The sequence below is a fragment of the Camarhynchus parvulus genome, chromosome 4A, assembly GCF_901933205.1.
Source record: "Camarhynchus parvulus chromosome 4A, STF_HiC, whole genome shotgun sequence".
NCBI lineage: Eukaryota > Metazoa > Chordata > Aves > Passeriformes > Thraupidae > Camarhynchus > Camarhynchus parvulus.
In genome coordinates this window covers 15,000,871-15,020,682 of record NC_044600.1, presented here as the reverse complement: position 1 = coordinate 15,020,682, position 19,812 = coordinate 15,000,871, and the positions used below count along the sequence as shown (strand labels likewise).

The 19,812-nt window shown below is 56.5% G+C and overlaps 1 protein-coding gene across 8 annotated transcripts in view; it reads right to left on the bottom strand.

Annotated features, from left to right (window-relative positions):
- The window catches only part of DLG3 (discs large MAGUK scaffold protein 3), a 76,272-nt gene that overhangs the window by 45,732 nt on the left and 10,728 nt on the right, over window positions 1-19,812 (bottom strand). For 4 of the 8 annotated variants that reach the window (XM_030967415.1, XM_030967411.1, XM_030967413.1 and 1 more), the window contains one exon: window positions 18,527-18,676. In XM_030967415.1, the coding sequence (XP_030823275.1) occupies window positions 18,527-18,676 (150 nt within the window). Of the gene's footprint in view, window positions 1-4,651; window positions 4,996-18,526; window positions 18,677-19,812 lie in introns of those variants that run through there. The other 4 variants (XM_030967414.1, XM_030967417.1, XM_030967416.1 and 1 more) reach the window with 1 other exon arrangement.

Below are 19,812 nucleotides of genomic sequence, written 5' to 3'. Positions count from 1 at the left end.
GAGGCTGGGTGTGAGGCTGGGCTCGGGGGAAGAGGAGCAGCTCAGCACCTGCTCATAGCAACTCAGCTGGGTGATGACGGCAGGATCACCAGATGGAGATGCCCAAGAAACAAGCTGAGAGGTGAGATCAGATGGAGGGGGATATATTAGGAACAGACACGCAGATTTACACATCGTGAGTGAGGAGGTGACAAACAGGTCTGTGCAAGGGGAATCAAACTCTCACAAGGGAGTGGAGTGTGATGAGGAGTGAGGGACAGGGAAGACTCTCTGGGACTCCGGCTGGCAGGGGGACATGCTGGAAGAGATGCTGGAGGTGGAGGGAGGACAGGGGGCCCACCAGTGACCAGAGAGCAGGGGCTGAGCAGATGGATGGGGCCAGGAGCAGACAAGCACTGTGTTCAGCCATGGAGCCAGACGCAAAGGACAAGTTTCACTACAGTTGCATCTACATTTAGGTTGCCAAAAATACCTTTCACAGATTGGCTGTCTTTAATTAAAAGGATGTCTCCTGTGCTCCTGGCACGGTACAGAACTCATCCTGCCACGTGGGGCTCTGTGTGGAAGCTCTGCAGGGGGGACTTTCCCATGGGACAGCTCCTCTTTGCCTGCATCCTTCCCATCCTGCCAGTGCTGGGCAGCTCAGGCAGTGATGCTTCCCTGAAATGCCCCTCCACAGTGCAGGCACAGAGAAAAGAAGGAAAACTTCACCCCCTTCCTGTTTTGGCTTCTCTCCTTCCCTCCAAACACGGAGAACGCCTTCCTCCTCTCTCCTCCTCCACGTTTCAGTGCAAAGATTTAGCTAATTTCTTCTATGAATAGCACGGGAGTAGCCATAGCAACATCACCCTGCCAACCTCACCACCTCCACTGCCTCCATGTCCCCGGCACCCTGTTCCTCTCACCCTCCCTCGCACCTCCCCAGGGAACATCTGGGGCTTCAGCCATTTCCCACAAACCAACCTGTATTCCCACAAACCAACCTGTATTCCCACAAACCAACCTGGATTTGGCTTTCTGCCTGCCCCCCTGGCGCTCTCCCTCCTTCCTTCAGCCATACCTGCTCATCACTCAGAATCCTGGTCTGAACCCCCACGGTTTCTCCACGGCTCTTTCCTCCCCCTGCCACCCCTGCCCCAAGAGACAGGAGCCCCAAGCCCAGCATCATCTGAAGGCCCAGCAAAGGCTGTGCTCTGGCCAAGATGTGCTGTCCTGTGCCCACCTACTGCAGTAACTGCCCAGGGCATGGGAGGAGCTCAACAAGCAACGTTTGTGCATTGAAAACCACCCTGAAAATCTGTGAAATGCTCACTGCTGAGGGTGGGCAGGGAAGATCCGTCCCACCTGCCTGGCCATGAAACACTTCTGCCAGGGGTGGAGGCCACACAAGCCTGGCATGCTCCAGGCATCTGCAGGTGGTCAAGGTCTCACTGCAATGACCACCCCAAGAGGAGAAAGGGACCACAGAAAGGGGGGCAGCAGGACTTTGCATTCCTGGCCAAGCAGGGTCAGCAAACCTGGGGCAGCCCTGGGGGCAGAGGGCACTTCCTCACCACATGCCAGGGAACTGCACTGCCCTGGGCACTGCCCCAGCCCATGGCCCAGAAATGCACCCAAAATGCACATGAAAATGCTGCTGAGACCCTCATGGGGATCTGGTCACTGTGCCTGGCACCAGAGTCTTTGAAGTGAGCTGAGACTCAGGGCTGGACATTCCCTGTGGGAGGGAAAGCTGCTGCTTCTGGACCCTCAGCTCTTGGAGCAGGGCTGGAGAAAGGGCTTGGGCATGGGCAGGCAGCTGAGCACCCTCTCCTGAGAGGCTGTGGGTCACTGTGCAGGGCAGAGGAGGGCTTTGAGCGGTGCTGCACATCAGGGATGCTTCCCTGGGTCACACTGCTGGTCCTCCCCCAAAGCCAGGAGTCCTCCTGTCACCCCAGTCTGGCAAGGGGAGGAACTGAGCTCCCCAGCAGCCAGCAAAGGGGGACAAGGAGGGCACAGGGCCAACACGAGGGATAGTGATGGGAACAATGGAGGACAACAATGACATCAAGTGCAGGGGCTGGGAAATAATGAGCAGGGAACAGGGATAGATAAGGAAAAAGAAATGGGAGACATCTTGGGGGGAGAAGAAAAGCAAAGCAAAAACGATGTGAGATACCTAGACCTCTGAGATTTCCTCCCTCCCTCTGGTGAGGATTGGGGATTCTCAGTTACTGGCATTGCCTGAGCAAGCTAAAATGTGTCCTAGAGAAGGGGAGAGGCAGGAGGAGAGAACAGACGGGGGCTGGAAGTGGGAGGAGGTGCAGGTTGACGTTGGGACCGTGCTGTGTGTTGGGCAGCACGTGTGGGCACGTCTCACATGCCGTGGAGCTGCTCTGGGTATGTGAGTATGCCATGATGTCAGAGAACATACAGCACCATCGGCAACTGGGAGCACGTTCCTGATGTCAGAGCACTAGCACACGCTTCTCTGCTTGCATGAAGAAGCAAGGGGAGGGAAAAAGCTTAAATGAGAGCTGGTGAAGCTCCCCATGAGGGTAACAGATCCCTGCTCACCCGGGAAAGCCTCCTGGCCTGGGCACCCCTTCCCACCTCAGCTGCTGGAAGTGCTTTCAGGGACAGTGAGCTCATTTAAAGGGACAGCCCTGAAAAATGGCAGCCCTGCCTCCAGCCAAGGCTCTCCTGGAAACGGAGGCAGCCTGTGAAGGAGATTGCTTTGCATCTGCAACCTCCAGCCAAATCTACCCAGAGCCCAACACCTCCCGGCCTCCCAGAGCAACTGGACCTGCCTGCCTGGGCACAAGCCATGCCTAGATGTTTCCATGTTACCACCTTTTGTCCCCTCTGCCCAGCACTGGGCTGGGAGGAACATGGATTCCTGGGGGCTCAGGCATCCTTGGCTGAGGAGGATGAGGAGGAGAGCATTGCTGAGGCGTTTGCTGCAGGCTTTACTCACAGCACACATTTGCTCCACACCGGGGAGCGTCTGCCTGCTCTGATACAGGCACTGCACACACCACACACGTCACATTCTACATGCAGACCCTGCTATGCTCACACAGCCTCAAACACTGGCATCCTCTGTTGCTTGCAATGCTGCGAGGAGCTTTTGATTTTCCCTTTTTTTTTTTTTTGCATGTTCAGAAAGGCAAAGGCAGAGCAGAGATTCCCAACGCGGACTTGCCGAGCAGCCCAAGCTCCATGGCAGCACCACAAAGAGACAATGATTTCTCTTCCACCATTGCAAAAACATGAAAGGCTCCCCTGCCCAGCCTGCCACGGCAGCAATGCAGCTGGCATCACTTCCTTCTCTCGCTGCTTGCAATCGTCTTACCAGGAATACTGGGCCGGACCTTTCATGCAAGCAGGAGCAGAAAGGAGGGAGCAAACATGCTTTGATTTTCTGCTCCCCGAGCTTGCTGCTTTGGATGGAGGGAAGGAAAGAGATAGTGGAGGAAAGATGGAAGAATGCTTGCCGGGAATCAGCAGGCAAGAGAGAACTGAGGCTGATTTTGATACAAAGAGTGGCAGAGAAAGAGAGAGAAAGCAGGAACAGGCTCAGAGGAAGCTGGCTGGAGTTTTTGGTGCCTTCTGTAAATATAATCTGAGCTATCAGCTATGAATCTAATTATTTCAACCAGAGCTACAGACAGACGGTAATGAAGAAAAAACAGAGGAAGGGAAGAAGAGGGTTGTGTTTGCCGAGAGCAGAGGAGGAGAGAATTTCCATTGATTCCCGTGTGTCTGCCTGCTACAGCATCTTGAAATAATAATTAGAAGGATCAATAAGAAATCATGTGAGGTTTGAAGATAATGAATGAAAGAAGCAGAAGCAGCAAAGTGAAATGCCTTTCTCTCAAGCAGGGTAAATTGTTTTTCAGGCAGGGTCTAGCCTCCATTTTAATGCTTTGCAAAAAGATCCAACCATTTTCTAAGCTGGCTTGTGGGTTCAAAACAAGACTGGTCTCTCCATTTAGGGGAGAGAGACACAGCCCGAGAATGGGTCCTGGAGAACACTAATAAAATGAATGTGTGGGAAGAAATGGAGGCAGTGAAATGGGGCAGAATGCACACAGCACGCCAGAGACCAGAGCAGGGTTACGTAATAATCTCGGGGAGCAGGGACGTAGCAGCAGAGCGAGGAAACCACAACTCAGTGGAGAGTGGGTGACAGTTTGGGAGCGCTGGCAAGCAACACCGCGAACCCACGAGGCTGCCCAGCGGGCACCATGCCTGCCAAACACAGCCCGATGGGACGCCCTTGGTGCTGCCACGGCTTCAGGCATCGCGAGCGGCGAGCACCTCAGGTGGGGCGTCCAAAATACATCAACGCCCGACGACCACCTGGCGCCAAGCAAGATCCATTTGGCCCCGTTCGGCCCCGGGAAGGCTGCTCCAGTGCCGGGCTCCCACGCCGGGCAGGACCGCAGCAGGCAGCCCCAACAACGGCAACGCCAGCCCGACCCACTCCGACGGCCGACCCGAGCCACGACGCCGGGACCCAGCCCCGGCATCCCCGGCGGCTGCTCGCGACGCCCCCGGGGTGATGCTGCAGCGAGCCGGGAACCGCCGGGAACCCCGCGTCACCCCGAGCGCCGCCCGCCCCGTCGCGTCCCGCACCGGGGAGCCGCGTCCCGGGGCTGGCCCGTACCTGCTCGTACCAGTCGCGGCTCGAACACGTGCACTCGGGCCACCAGCCCGGGCCGCTCCCGTTCACCTTGGCCGCGCTCTTCCCCGGCGCCGGCGGCGGCGGCTTCAGCGCGGCGGGGTCGCGGGCGGGGGGCCCCAGCTTGGCCTTGCCGCGGGCGGCGGGCGCGGCCCCCCCGGGTGCGGGCAGGGTCTGCGAGCCGTAGCCACCGTAGCCGTACTGCTCGTGCTGCCACTCGCCGTACGAGGGGGGGTCCATGCGCCGCAGGGCCGCCATCCGCGTTACCTCGTAGCACTCGGGGCACTTGCAGCAGTGGTGGTGCTTGTGCATCGCTGCCCTCACACCATAGAGCCGGCAGGGAGGGAGGGAGGGAGGCGGCGCGGAGGGGCGGAGGGAGGCAGGGAGGAGGGAGGGAGGGATGCTCAGGGGGCGGCAGCGGCCCCCGCCCCGCGCAAGGCGCGCCTGCCGCCTCTTCGCCCGCTCGGCGCCCCCGGCCCCGTGGGAGGAGGAGGAGGAGGAGGAAGAGGAAGGGAGGGGGATAGTGTTACAGCGCGGTGATCTCCGCGGGGGCGCGCCGCGGCATCGTCCGCAACGCCACTCAGTGCCGGGGCCGCTCCCGGCGCGGGGCGCGGAGCAGCAGCTCCGAGGCGCTCCGCTGCATGGGCCGGCTCAGCCCGGCCCGGCTCAGCCCGGTCCGGCTCGGCTCGCCTCGATGCGGGACCGCGGCACCTGCGGCGGCGCGGAGCATCCCTCGCCCTCCCTCCCCCGCAGCGGCCAATCCGCGCCGGCGGAACCTCCGCGCTCCGCCCCGGCGGCGGGAGCGCCGCTCAGCCCCATCCCCGCGCTCATCCCCGCTCCCATCCCCGCTCCCATCCCCGCGCCCATCCCCGCTCCCGGGCAGCCCCGGGCAGCCCCGGCCGCGCCGCCCCCGCGCAGGCGGCATCGGAAGGAGCAGGATGCTGCGCTCCTCACGCATCACCTTGCGGCTGCCCTCTCCCGTCTCCCGGCGCACCGGGCAGCCCCTGGGCAGCGCCGGCCGCTCCTCCAGCCCCGCGCGGCCGTGGCAGCCCTGCCAGCTTTGTGATGGACGCCAAAAGGGGTTCACTTTGCTCCAGCTGCGGGCCGCACTGGAGTACGAAATAATTTTTCCAGGTCGGAACTGGTCGCTAGGCTGGTAGCAGCACCTCTGTATCAGTTCGTACGTTGTTTTTTTGGAAGTGTTACCACACGTGCTCCATCCAGAACAGCACCCTGGGGATGCTGCCAGTGCCCCGTGAGCCACAGGTGCATTGAGGGTGTAGAAACCCCAAGGGCCTTTGCTGGGCCTTCCACACACTGCCATCAGGGGATGCAAAAGGAGAGCAGAAATGCCGGTGCAGCAGGGCAGGGGTGCTGCTCCCAGTACAGCTCTATTACCATTACACCAGTCCTTCACCTCTTGCAAAGAAGTGCAGGACTGGAAGAATTTCAGAAGAGCCATCCAGATAAATTGATGGGGAGAGAGGGAGAAAAAAACCATTACAAACCCCCACATCTGACCATTTAGAACCTGAACCAGGCCTCCTAATGCTTACAGGTTGTAAAAAACACTAGCGTGGGTGAAAAACTATTTTTTAAAAAAATGGTACATAAATATGTAGAAGAGCAATGAAATGTGCACTGGGCTCCCACAGGATATGGCTAAATGACACAAGCAGGAGGGGGCCACAAGCTGAGCCACAAGATACGGTGGTGCAACACCTCAGTTCAGGTTCCAAGGTCAGCAAGGCTCCTCCTGGCCTCCTGCAGCTGGTGTAATATGGCCCTGGGCAGGAGCAGGGCTGTGGGAGGAGGAAGTGTATGATGGCTGGTCAGATAAATGCCCCTGCCCACTCCCTGTTCCTTCAGCTCTAAACTGCAGTACAAAATTACATCTGCACTTCACCTCTGCACGCAGAGGTGCTCCTGCAGGGCTTGCTCCCAAGCAGCCAAGTGAAATGGTTGCTTCTGGGTGAAGGGGAGGGGGCAGAAGACACCCCATAATCAGCATTGGTGCCCCCAAGTACCATGCTCCCCACTGCACAGTGCAGCACCTGTCCTCTCCTGCACTGCTTGCACGTCACTGTCTCTAGGCTGCTCAGATCACCTCAATCACAAGGTGGCTTAATGCCACAGAAGGCTGGAGTGGCTCAGACACTGAGATTTCCCTGCTGCAGGCTCAGGACAGTCATAGTGTCCCTGGACAAGCAAGTCTGGAGCACCTGTCCTCCCCAAGCAGCTGAGCACTGCAGTGCTGCTGAGCCCTCAGGAACAGCTCCACAGGTGAGGCTCACCCTGCTGCTGGCTCACCCTGCGGCTGGCTCACCCTGCTGCTCCCCTGGGCTCTCTCTGGACAGTGACCAGCCCCAGGGGCACCATGACACTGACCTAAAGAGGTGCACCAAGTGAAGCCAATGGCTGCACACCAGACAGTGTTTGCAGTGCAGAGCTCAGTGCCACAGCACACTGCAGAGCCCAGGAGCTCACCAGGGCAGGGCAGTGTGGGATGCCTGCATGCAAAGCAAGCTTGTTCTGAATTAATCAATGAAAAACTGCGTTTGAGTGCATGGCAGGGAAGTGTGCAGTGCTGGCTTTGAGAGAGAAGTTTACACTTCAGGTTTTAAGAAATTAGGATTATCTCCACATCTTCTACTTCTTTCTCACACCATAGAGCCAGCAGGGAGGGAGGGACTGGGGCCATCCTTGTGCCATCAGATGGGAATGACAGGAGGGACTGGGGCCAAACGGAAGCTGAGATAGAGGATTGCTGCACCAAAGTAGAGCAAAAAGCCTTGTAAAAAAGGCCAGTGTCTCCCTCATGAGAGCAAAAGGACAGGAATTCCTTGTTGGCCCTCCACCCATTGGCACCTCTGAGATAACTTCATCAGTGAGATGTGCTCAGTATCTGGGCATGGCTAATTACTGCTCCACCCCACTGCAAACCTCCTTCCCATTGTGCTTCCCACCTGGCATGGCATGGTCAGGTTCCAGGGGCCCTGCAGTGGCCACCCACTGCCATGGCCTTCCCCAGAGCCACCTTTGGGCCCAGGTCAGGCAGGAGCCCCAGTCTGCAATAGCCTGCCTTGGGTGTGAGGAGAGCACCAGGGAGCTGCACCAGCAGAGTTTGTCACCGCAGCTGCTCACAGCTGTCCTGCTCCAGACACATCCCCTGTCACTGTCCTGGGATGGGGCAGGCAAGGACACGGCCATTCACTCAGGGGGGAAGTGCAGAAGCAAAGGACAAGAGCTGTTAGGGAAAAATGCTTTAATAAGGAGCTGGGTGAACAATAAAGAGAAGCACTTAATTTGATTTTTTTCCCTCCCATTTTTTTCTCCTTTTTTTGGTGCATCCTCCACAAGGAAGGTGTCAGGTCCTCTCTATGCTCAGTCTCTGCAGCCTTCACAGCCATTCATGCCCACATGGGAAACACCCTCACTGCCAGCCCTGGAGGGCCAGAATTACAGCCTCCACCCCACACCACTTCCCCCAGCTCCCTTATCTGTCAGTGCCTCATTGCCAGTTACAAACAGAGGGGTTTTGAGCCTCAGCTGCCACAGCTCTTTAGAGTCCTTCCTTACCTGCTTGCATGTCCCCATCCCAAACCCCACATTTCCCATTTTAGCTGCCACGAGAGTTGTTTCATTCCTGTGCATTTGTAATGAACTGCATGTGCCACCTGCTAACCCAAATTAAAAGGGAAAAAAACAATCCATGGTTGCTGCTTCCTGCTTGCAGCGTTCCCTAATGCTGCACAGGACTTGGGATAGCTAATCAAGCTCAAGAGGAGGCCAGGGCTGGTTGGCCACATTCTGTACTTCTCCAGCCTGTTTTAGTGAGTGGTGGCATTTTGGGAACTGGAGGTGGCTCTGCTGGGAGACCAAGTGAAGTGGGCACCTGCACTGGGGCCCAGGCCTGTGTCTGGCAGGGCAGGCACGGTGCCCAGCACTTGAGGCAGCTGTGGGCATCTTGCTGCAGTAATGTGAGCTTTGAGCAGGGCTAGAGGAGATGGGAGCTGATTTCCAGGCAGGTGCCTTCATGGAGGGAAGTGATTCAAGAGCTCTCTCATTCTCTACCCTCTTCCTACCGGTCTTGTTTAAATTCTGCTTTGGCAGCTGCTCTTTTTACAGGTGCTAATTTCAGCAAAGTGTCAAGAAATCCCCGGAGATAATGCTATTTACAAGGCACAGAGATGGCACAGAGCTAGGTTTGGTCTGGTGTCACCGCATTTCAGCCCCTGCTGCCGCTGCCTTCCTCTCGCATCAAGTCCTGCGGGAAGAGGAAGGCAAGTGTGAGGGTTTGCTGTACCTACAGCCCTGCCAGGATGGGGGATGCTGGCTGTACCTACAGCCCTGCCAGGATGGGGGATGCTGGCTGTACCTACAGCCCTTCCAGGAGCAGGGGATGGGAGGATGGAGCAGGTTGAAGGCAGCCAGTTCCTCACAGAAACAGCAGCCATGTGAGGGCTTGACTGTCACCCAAGAGGAGCTGGGTCCTGCCAGTGGAACCAAAGCCACAGGTTTGCTCTGAGCCTGGGTGCAGATAGGGAGGCTTTGTAATGCTCAGGAGGAAGGGGAGGACAGTTTTGCATGGGGGAGGAACCTTTCTCCATCACAATCACCTGCAAAAAGACACCCCACACATGCAGTCCAGGGAAATATATCTGTGTGGGCAGGCTAGGAGGAGATGAGCAGCAAAGACCAGCTGAACTTGGCTCAATCTGACAGTCAGTTCCTCAGCACCAACACAGACCCCACCCAGCAGGAACTTGCCATTTGCTGGGTCTGGGGCTTCTCAACTGGAACTTGAAGAGGTGCTCTGCAGAGCTGGGTGCACAGCTGCTGTGGGCAAGCAGGGCTGGAGGCCCCTGTGGGCACTGGAGCGTTTGTGCAGTCACAGCTGGGTGGGAAGGGGCAGGATAAGAAACATCTCACTCCATGGCTGCTCCTTCCTGCCACCAGCAGCAATTCACACTGGGAAAAGCGCAGCTGGGATAATAATAACCAGCCATACCAAGGGACCAATAGCTCTCAGCACTCTCAGGGCAGATGCCCAACAAATTATTCTCCTCCAGGGCAAAACCATTTTTATTCTATTAATGATCCCTGATACTTTGCCCAGTTGCTGCATCCTTGCTTGTGGCAGCAATGGCATGACAGTCTTTAATAGGCACCATTGGCTGGTTTCTGCAACTCACATCATCGACAACTAAACATCTTCCATGGTGTTCTGGGGGAGAGGAGAGGAGTGATGGAGACCTGAAGCAGGTCCTTCCAGCAGGGCTCAGGCTCCCTGCCTGTAAAGGAGAGCCTGGAGGCGGTATTTAATAACAGCCAAACGCAGCAGGCTTTATGGAATTCCTGACAGCCCCACAATGCCCGCAGCTGCTCTCCCCAACCCTGGCAGAGATGCTGCTGCCCTGGGCTGGAGCACTGGAGGCATGGGCTGGCTGTGGGCTGCCTTGATGCATTTTCCTCCGCAGCAGGGGGAGCCTTGCTGCTGCAAGGGCACGGAATTACAGCGCTGGGTCAATTACCCACAGCCTGCGGTGCCCACTCCTGTGTGTGCCTCATTTCCTCCAGAAAATGACAGAGCAGAGGGAAGGTTTGACATTGTGACCAGGGCACAACTCCACCACTCCACACCAGGGTCACAGCAAGGTGTTTTGAGATCTCACTGTCTTTAAGAGAATTGGTTGCTATTTTTTTGGTCCTGTTCCTTGGTATCTGGCTTGTGCCTAGTGTGACACCACCAGAAATCCTGTTTCCCTGCATCCTTCACGAGTCCCAAGCTGCCCCTGGGTATGGTCACATACTTCAGCCTTAGTGGGAATCAAACACACCCCAGCCTGGGCTGTACCTGTCTGTGGAGATCTCCTGGCTGCCTCTGCCTAAGCTGAAATGACCTTGGAGCCACAGAGCCCCACGGGCTGACTCTCAGGGCTCCTCACCAGGAGCCATCCCTACAGGAACTCTCCTGGAGCGGGTCAACACGTGGCTCTGAAAGGGAGGCAAGGGCTCAGCAGCACTCTGCCCACACCTGGGGCTACCTGGGCAGCACAAACCTGCCCAGAGGGACCTTCCCCATCAGGGCCCAGAGATGTCCCTTCCTCGATTATTCCCATCCTGCCTGGGGAATAATAAGAGGAACTCTGCGGGGAACACGCATTCCCCCTTTCCCCATGCCAGCCCTGCTCCAATGTGCCCCTTCCAGATGGAGCAAAGCCCATTCCGCACCTCCCACCGCCCACGGCCAGTGACTCACAGGGATGCTGCTGCCTCATGCGGGCAGTGCTGCCCCAGAACACACTTCCCGGCGGGGAAACCTGCCCAGCCGCGGGGAGACAAACCGGTGCCGGTGTCCCCTGGAGCCACGGGCGCCCGCGGTGCACGGGAGGAGCGCGCCCGGCTGGCCGGGCGCTGCCCCTTTAAGGGAGGAGGAGCCGCTCGCGAATTTGTGAATGGCTGTCCCCGCCCCCGGCGCGCGCGCCGCCCGCCCGACCAATCAGCGCACGTGCCGCAGGCTCGCGGCCCGCGCACGGGGCCCTCTTAAAGGCGCAGCGCCGCCTCCCGTCCGTCCCCACACGGCCGCTTCGGGAGCCCCGAGGTGACCTTCAGAGCGGGCCGCAGGCGGGGGATGAGGAGCCGCTGCTGAGGGCAGGCACAGCCCTGCGTTCCTCACGAGCGACACGCTAGCAACACAAGCCCCGGAGGGCGGTGGTGCTGAGGGTGATGTGCCGGCTTCCCTCACCCTGAGTGCAGGGCTTGGGCAGGGATGGCCAGGCCGCAGGGCCCGGACACCCACACTGCCAGAGCACACGGTGGGGCTGAGCTCCCCCCAAGGCCATGGGCTGCCAAGCCATGGTGTGAGAGAGAGCAGGCGGCTGGGAGAGCTCTTTCATCACCCCATCATGTTCTAGGCCAGATAGGAAGGCAGGAGCGCTCCCACAGCAGCACAGCACTAAAGCTTACGAAATCTTCCTGCAGAAACACCCCGCGAGACTCAGCTGTGCAAAACCTACCCCTGCAGGGAGGGGAAACAGCTGTGCAGCACGTGCCAAGGGGAGGGAATGACCAGTGCAACAGTGAGATTGCAATAAACCCACTCCAGGTCTCCCCCTCCTTGCTCTCCACTGCTCCTCCCTCAGTCTGCTCTAGGCCAGGCTGTGAAATGATCTGGTCTAAAAATACCCCTTCAAGGGGAGGACAGCCTGGCAGGACACTGCCGTGTTTCCTGGACACGTGCAGGTGGGGAGCTGGTGGTGAGGCTGGGCAAGCAGAATTGGCAGGCAGGATGGTGTCCATGCCAGTGCTTTGGGCACAGACTCTGGTGTACCTGAGCACTGCCAGCCCCTACAGCTATCCAGGCCACAGACTGCAGGAGGCTTTGCCTCAGCCTCAGTACTTGGAATAATTTTTAGGTGCGATGGCAGCGAGACTCCTACAAGGTGCTTTGTGCCTGCAAGGCTCAGGCAGGTGCTGCCCTGGGGTGAATCATTGCTTCCTGCTACAGGACAGGGACTGGCTTGAAATGCAGCCACTGCTGCAGCCATGCATGGTTTAACCCTCCCAGAGCAGGCAGAGCAAGGCAACAGGAGACAGCACACAGCAGAGAACACCTTTCCAAGGGCTCACGCTTGGATTCACAAGAGGGATGATTTCCAAACCCACGCTCATTTACTGTCCTCCCCCTGCACTTCCCCCAGCTCCTACCAATGCTGAGGATAATACATCTCTCAGCGTAGCTTGATACTGATCCTCCAAATCCTAAAGACCATAAACCTTCATGAGCAGTTATCGTGGCTGCTTTATTTATAACAGTGCCAGTACTGCCTCTGCCACCAGAATCCTGATCTCTGTCCAGCCTGATGCCATTAAGATGCAGTGACGTTCCCCCAGCTCCAGCACTCCAGATAGAAAGCAGCTGGCCTGCCAGGCTCTGCCTTCAAGCTTGGTTTGTTTCTATAAAAATGGCGAGGAGAGCTTGTTTGTTTTGCAGAAATGCACCTGGGGGATTTGTCCTCACCCTCCTGAGGTGCTGGGGTGGCAATGTGGAGGGGTGGAAGAGAGGGTGGCACATCCCATGCTCGGGCTCCACATTTCCTGAGCCCCTGATGGGTCTGTGCTACAGGAGACAGGCTCCAGCACTTTGGTTGCAGCAGGAATATGGTCAATCACCTGACAAGGCAGAGCAGGAAAGGAGGAACCTGGTGCTGCTGTGTGGATCCTGCATCAGCACATTTGGGAAACGTGAGGAGCAGAGCAGAGACCCAGCAGAGGCAGTGCAGGAGCTCGCTGAGCTCCTGGCCAAGGCACCGATGGGGCTGGCCCCTGATCAGTCCCCATGCTGCTGGAGATGCCTGTGAATGGTCTTGGTTCTTGATTTCAGAGCTACACATGGAACCCCTGAGTGTGAATCTCATCAGTGTGCAAGTCCTCCAGCAGCTGTGCTCCCCTGGGGACAGGCAGACACAGACACTACATGGAGGCAAAGCTGAAGCACTGAGCTGGAGGGAGGATGGATGGGATGGATGGATGGATGGATGGATGGGATGGGATGGGATGGGATGGATGGATGGATGGATGGATGGATGGATGGATGGATGGATGGATGGATGGATGGATGGATGGATGGATGGGATGGGATGGGATGGGATGGGATGGGATGGGATGGATGGATGGATGGATGGATGGATGGATGGATGGATGGATGGATGGATGGATGGACTCCAAGCCTGTGTGGATGGCTCTGGAGCATGGCTCTCTGTTGGACACTCCTTAGAGCCTCCCCCTCACTGTTCCCTTTCTGCCATTGCATGGGGAGAGCTGCATGCACTCACACCATCCAAATACCTTCAAAACAGTGACAATGACTTGGGTGAATGGAGACACCACATCCATCAAGACTTTCCTATGCTGCACAGCCAGAAACACCTTGTGTCTGCAAGGATCTTCCTTTTGCTGCTGGTTTTGGACAAAATGTCCCCGAGTAGGAGTAGGTGACCATGCATGAGATTTTGGTTTGACAGCCTGGTGGCTCTACTGACTTCTTCATCCTTTGCTGAAGCTAGATATGGAGTTGGGAGAACTGAAGTCTAAGCATGTCCATCTCTCCAGCAGGAATAGCAAGAGCCTCTAGTAAAGCTGAGGCCATTCAACCCCAAAATGTCCACTGAAGTGACAGTTCTTCCTGCCACAGCCCTTGCTGACCCCCTCTTTGAGCAGCAGCATCCCTGGGACACAGGCTGCCCAGCTGGGTGTCCCTGCTGTGCAGGGCTGAAGTGTGGTTCAGTCTGTGTGTGTTACTACAGACACACACCCTCTTGAGTTCAGCACTTTGGCTTCTGAGCCTGTGTCTGCAGTGTCAAAACACAAAATCGCTGGAGAGCATCTGAATGCCCTGAAGCAACCTCTGGGCACAAAGTGGCTCGAGTGACACTGGGCAGCAGCCTCTGGGCTGGGGGCTGCTGCTTTTCTTCTCTGCTTCTCCTAAAATAAACATGCTCTCCCTTTTGCATGGGGATGCAATGGGGAGGAGAGAGTTCCTCCAGGACCTGGTTGATTCTGTGGTCCCATGGCTTGAGCATTAGCCACTTCCTGGGATTTTGGGGTTGCAGGGCTGATGCTGACGGGCTCAGATCGAGATAAAGCAGTGGCCTGGTGAAGTCTGGCCTGCAGCAATGGCTTCAGCTGCCTGCCCAGTCAGCCCACAGAGAGGGCATGGGGTGGTGGGGACAGCAGGGCACATGCAACCGAGCAACCTGACAGGGGCTTCTTGCCGGGGCTGCATTCACTGTCAGACATTCGCCCACACCAGAGATCTGCCTCATTTCCCTGACGCTCCACGCAACAACAAACAGCTCCGTGGTGCTTCCCCTCTCCTGTATCTCACAGAGAAAATGGAGAGCGGCGAGGCTGCAGCCAAGGCAGGGGAGCAGGGAGCTCACAGCAGGCATCGCTGCAGCAGCAGCATCTGCCACACGCCCATCGCATCCTGACCCTCCGCTCCCGCCAGGCAAAGGTGCAGGCACGGGAACGCCCTTCGGTCCGGCCAAAGGCACACTGGGAAAGAGGAAAAAACACTTGAGAGGAGGACGGAGAAGCAGCCAGCCGGTCGCCACGCTGGCGGCACAGCTCGCCTTTCTCTGCCAAACGCCCCAGGGAGCTCCATGGACCTGTGTGGCACTCGAGCCGTGGGTTATGGACACACGGATGCATCTTCTTCCGCCGCAGAGAGGGCTCCTAACACCCCGACAGGGCGTTCCTGCCGGAGCTGTGCCCTCCCTGGGACACAGGGAGGGGAACCGGGGCATCTCTGGCCTCAGTCCCGCCGGGCTGGAGCTCAGACTGCCCACGTCAGGCTCAGAGGCACCGCACACCCCGCACACAGCCGGAGCAGCAGTGACCCCTGGCAGCGAGCTCTCCCGTTCACCGGGGATTGCAGGGCACGCATGGAATGCCTGTCCTCTGAGGCAGCTCTCGCACTCTCCATCATATCAGGACCTGCTGTTGCTCCGTGTCAGCTGTCAGGCCGAGGCAGGGCAGAGCTGTGAGCGGAGGAACGCCTCGGCAGGCGGGAGGGATGCTCAGAGGCGGAGGGGCGGCCCCGCACTGGCGGTGACAGGGATGGAGTCACGGCGGCTGCGGAGCCGCGCTGGGGAGCACGAGAGGGTGGCAGGGGAAGAGCGGCGCTTCCTCGCAGGCGCAAAGCTCTGCTCATCAGCGGCATTGTTCCTCTTTCATTTATCTTTACAGCTGGCTGCTGCCCGCACTGAGGATGAAAACGCCGTTTACGGAGAGCAGCAGCCTCCTCGGCAGCCTGGGAGAGCAGGCGAGTGACACCGGCCACGGGAGCGTCCTCCTGAGTCTTCTCGCAGCTCATGAGCCCTGAGCAGCCGGGCTGAGGCCACCACAGGGCTCAGGAAAAGGCTGAAATGAAGGATTCAGCAAATAAAACCCCACGAGCTGCAGAACTCAGGCAGGGTTTTGCCTCTATTAGCCTCAACAGGGCTTTTTATCCAGCAAAGTCCCTTTGCTCTTGCCCCGTTGAGAGCTGAACACCCACTTTGCCATGGAGAGATGGCTTCAGCCCACCAAGCCTCAAAAGGAAGCACATGTTGTTGCTGTATTTACCGGCACCTCTTCCTTTGTAGCAGCCATTTGCACGCTGCAGGGCTCTTCAGAGCACACCCATATCCTTCACACACAGGCAGAAATTTCCTGTTCCTGGAAGCATTTGTGTGGAGAGGCAATCTATTTGACATGCATCTTCCTGGCTGAAGCAGGTCACGGTAGCTTTTGCTCTGTTAACATTGTTGTGGAGAGCTGTGGGCAGGGGAGAGGACAAAGCCAGGGCAGTGGAAAACTTATTTACATTGATGGATGCAGTAAGAGAATTGCACTTACTTCAGGTAGGAAAAGCCACTTCATTGTGTTGCCTTTCATCAGTGGCAGGGTGTCCACTAGAGCTCTTGTTCCTGGGCTGATGGCACCAGGGTGGCAGCTGGTGCTCCCCTCTGCCCTAGCATGAATTATCATTAACTCATAAAATGTTCCCTGGTTCTTCCAAATGCAATTTGCCAGCTCAGGTATTTTTCTGAAACCTGCTTTGGAAATGCCTGTGGCATAAAAAGCACACCCTGAAGGCTGGAAAGCAGTAAGTCCCCATGGAGCAGGGCAGGAGCTGGGTGTGTAGGCGTTGTGCAGCCCTGGTGCTGTCCTGCATGCTGTTGCTGTTGAGAACTGACACGGGATTTGATGCTGGCAGGAGCTGAGGTGTCCTCAGAGCCTTCATGCAGGAGTGAAGGAGGAGAAACAGGGCCTGTGCTGTGGTCCAGCAGCACAGCCTGCCCCAGACACCTGATCCTGTCTGCTGGGGAACTGCTGGAAATGCTTCCCTCTGTCAGGGCCAGGCCTGTATTCAGCAGTGAAGGTGACATCCTGGGAAAGGCTCACCACTGTGATGAAGAACTCTGCATCCCAGCACAGGGGCTGCTGCAGAGGAGCTCTGCACGAGCCTGCAGCTCTCCAGCACTGCTTGGCTCCAGTCTGCAGGAAAGCTGCTGGGTTTCTGCAGAAAGCCAAGTTTCAGGCAGGACTACAGGCATGGCACTGAACACTACCATCCTCACAGCTTTTCACCTCCAGCTCCCTGCTCTGCCTGCAGCCATGCTGTGAAATGACCATCCTCTGGGATGGATGAGGTTGCAGATGAGAGCCCTGCCAGAGCACAGTGCTCCCAGAGTCCCAGTCTGCCCACCCAGGTCCCCACTGTTCCTCCATCTCAGGGCGGTGGCCCCTCCTCAGGGCTGGCGGCTGCAGCCCCTGCAAATGGGTGACCCCTCAAGCTCCAGCACCTGGCACCAAGGACTGGCCCCATGCTGACACAGGCTAGGAAAGAAGGAGGCTGGAAAGAATGACAGGAATTATTTCAGGTCTGGAACAACCTGCCTCAACAGCGAGCGAGTGAAGAAGCCAATCTGTTTAGTTTATCTAAGGGAAAGTTAAGAGGGAACTTAGATGCATCTATAAATACCTACATGTTGGGAACATTCTGATTGCCAAGGTCCTTCATCCTAGCAAACAAAGGCAGCAAAATTTCCTTGCTGCTGGGAGCTAAACCAAGAGAAATACAGGCTAACAGTAAAATACAGATTTTTAATGTGAAGGATAAATAATCAGCAGGCCAGCCAGGCCAGGGACCGAGCAGATTCCCCATTGCATGAAGCCTTAAAATCAAAACTAGGTGTCTGCTGCTAAAGGAGACATTGCAACTCAGCCAGACATTTGGGGCTAGATGCAAGAGCTGCTGTACTTCATGGCCTGGGACAGCTAGGAAGAAAATCCCTTAAAATCACAACAGAATCTGTTCCCAATTGCTCAGGCTCTCACCCCCTCATGGGTTTTGCCCTGTGATTCCCCTGTGGCGGTGTTTCCCACCCACTGGCAAATGGAAATCAGCAGCCAAGCTCATCTTCTTGTCATATTCAGAAAACCACTGTCTCGCCCTTCAAAAACTGCTAAAGATATGGTGAATGATTGAAAATGCAGAGAGAAACAAGAGAAAAGGAGAAATTAAACAGTAAGAGAAAAAATGGGGTGTTACCCATTTTATTGCAGTTCAGAAAAAGAAGGGAAACATTTAAAAAAGGACAGAAGAGAGGCAGTGCAATTTTTGTATTTAAAATACTTTGGAAGAATACTTAGACTTAGCAAACAAGCATTATTTCAAACTTTGCCAAGAAAAACAACATTTTCGTATAATTTTAAATCTGTGGTGAGCTCCATTCTTCCTGGCCACTTCATCCTTCCCAAAAGTGCATTTTGCCCTTCACTCATCCCTAAAACTCCCCTCAAATGCGTAGCCCAAAGGATTTTCTTGCACCAGGTGGAGGCTGAGCTTTACGATGCACATCCAAATAAATGGTGTTTCCAAGTAAATAAGACAGCAGAGAAAAGCTCCCGGGAAGCTGAGGAACGGACCTGCCATTTAAGAGCTCGGAGAAAAAAATATGGAAATCTGCAACGTGGGAGCGTGCCAGCGCCGGGGGCGAGAGGGACGGGCCTGGGAGGATTTCCAGCTCCAGCAGCCTCGTTATTCCTGCGCCACATCCACCTGCCCTCCCAGCCCTGAGGGCTGACACCACTGCTAAGGCAAGGGGATGATTTCAGCGCTGTCCAGCCCCTGGCACAAGTGACCGCTCGATTTTCTGGTGTGAGCATCAGCAGAGCAGCCAGGAGGACACCGTGCCAGCCCCAGGGGAGGGACGCGCCGCGCCCGCGGTGCCGGGAGCGCGCGGCTCCGGCGCTGTGCCCTCAGTGCCAGGCAGGGCGGGAGCTGGCGTGGGGCGCACGGAGGCTCACCTGGGGCAGGGTGCTGTGAGAGCTGAGCACCAGGCTGCAGACACTGGCTGGTGCCTCTGTCCGCCGGGCTGTCACCCGCACCAGCCGTGGCGCTGTCCCCGCAGCGCTGTCCCCTGTGGTGAGCCTCTGCTCACGGTCCCAGGAGCAGCCCTGAAACGAGACAGAGTGGGGGGACACGTGGGTAGGGCAGGGCAGCTGCTTTTGTAAATCAAAGGTGACTCCGACCAAGGGGGTAGAGAATGATGCACCTGACTCCATCATCAGAAGGCTAAAGAATTACTCTATTATACTATACTGTGTACATTGTATCTAAACTGAATCTGCCTGCACTCACTCTTGCTCACAACTGCCCAGAACTGCACTCATCTCTGATTCTCTCCTGACTGTCCTGTGATAGTCCTGACACACACACACTTCTTGGCCCTGACAGGCCAAAGGAACAAAACATCCTCACTTTGGGTAAACAATCTCCATATTGCATTTTACTTTAGCACAACACAGGCACAGCAAGTGAGATAAGAATCGTGTTTGCCTTCTTCTCTGCTTCTCTCTGTTCAGAGGGCATGTGAATACCACAAGCTGCCTCCAGGCTCTCCACTGCTTCTGGAAGGGCCAAAAGGAGCTTTTGCCCATGCAAGGGGAATGCTGCCTTTGATGGGCATCCCCTCCTCTCATGTCAGCCTGCCTGGTTGGATCACTGCAAGCAGTGGTGGAGGTTTGCTGGCCCCAGACTCTGCGACTGTGCCATTGCTGGGTTGCATTTCACGTTTCATCAACACAAGACATCTCAAACACATTGTTTTAGGGAAAGAAGGAGGGATTGGATGGTGTCAGTGGCTTGGAAGCCCTGCGACTGGATGCTTTTTTCATCCCCCTTACAGACAGGGCACAGTGGAAGGAGCAGGGGCACTGCTCACACCAGCTGTGCAAGGCCCACAGTTGCTTCCCTGCTTGTTTCCACGTTGATTTTTCAATGTCCTTGTTCAGTCTTGGGGATTCATTGACTGGCCTGGCCACAGAGACTGGTGGCTATTGCCAGCAGAGTTCACTGTTGGGCAGATCAAAGCTGCAGGACACCCAAAAAAACCAAAGCAGGATCCCACTGCTTATGGCATAACAGCACTAAAAATTTGTTCTTAAACACATCCTAGAGTTGCAGGTTTGACTTTAACTAGAGGGACTGGCAATGTGAAGGGGGTCAAGACAAAATGTGACTAAAGTGGCTCCTGAGTCAGAGGAACACAAATATCTCCTGCAGTGATTGTGGGCTGTTTTGTCCTCCTTGT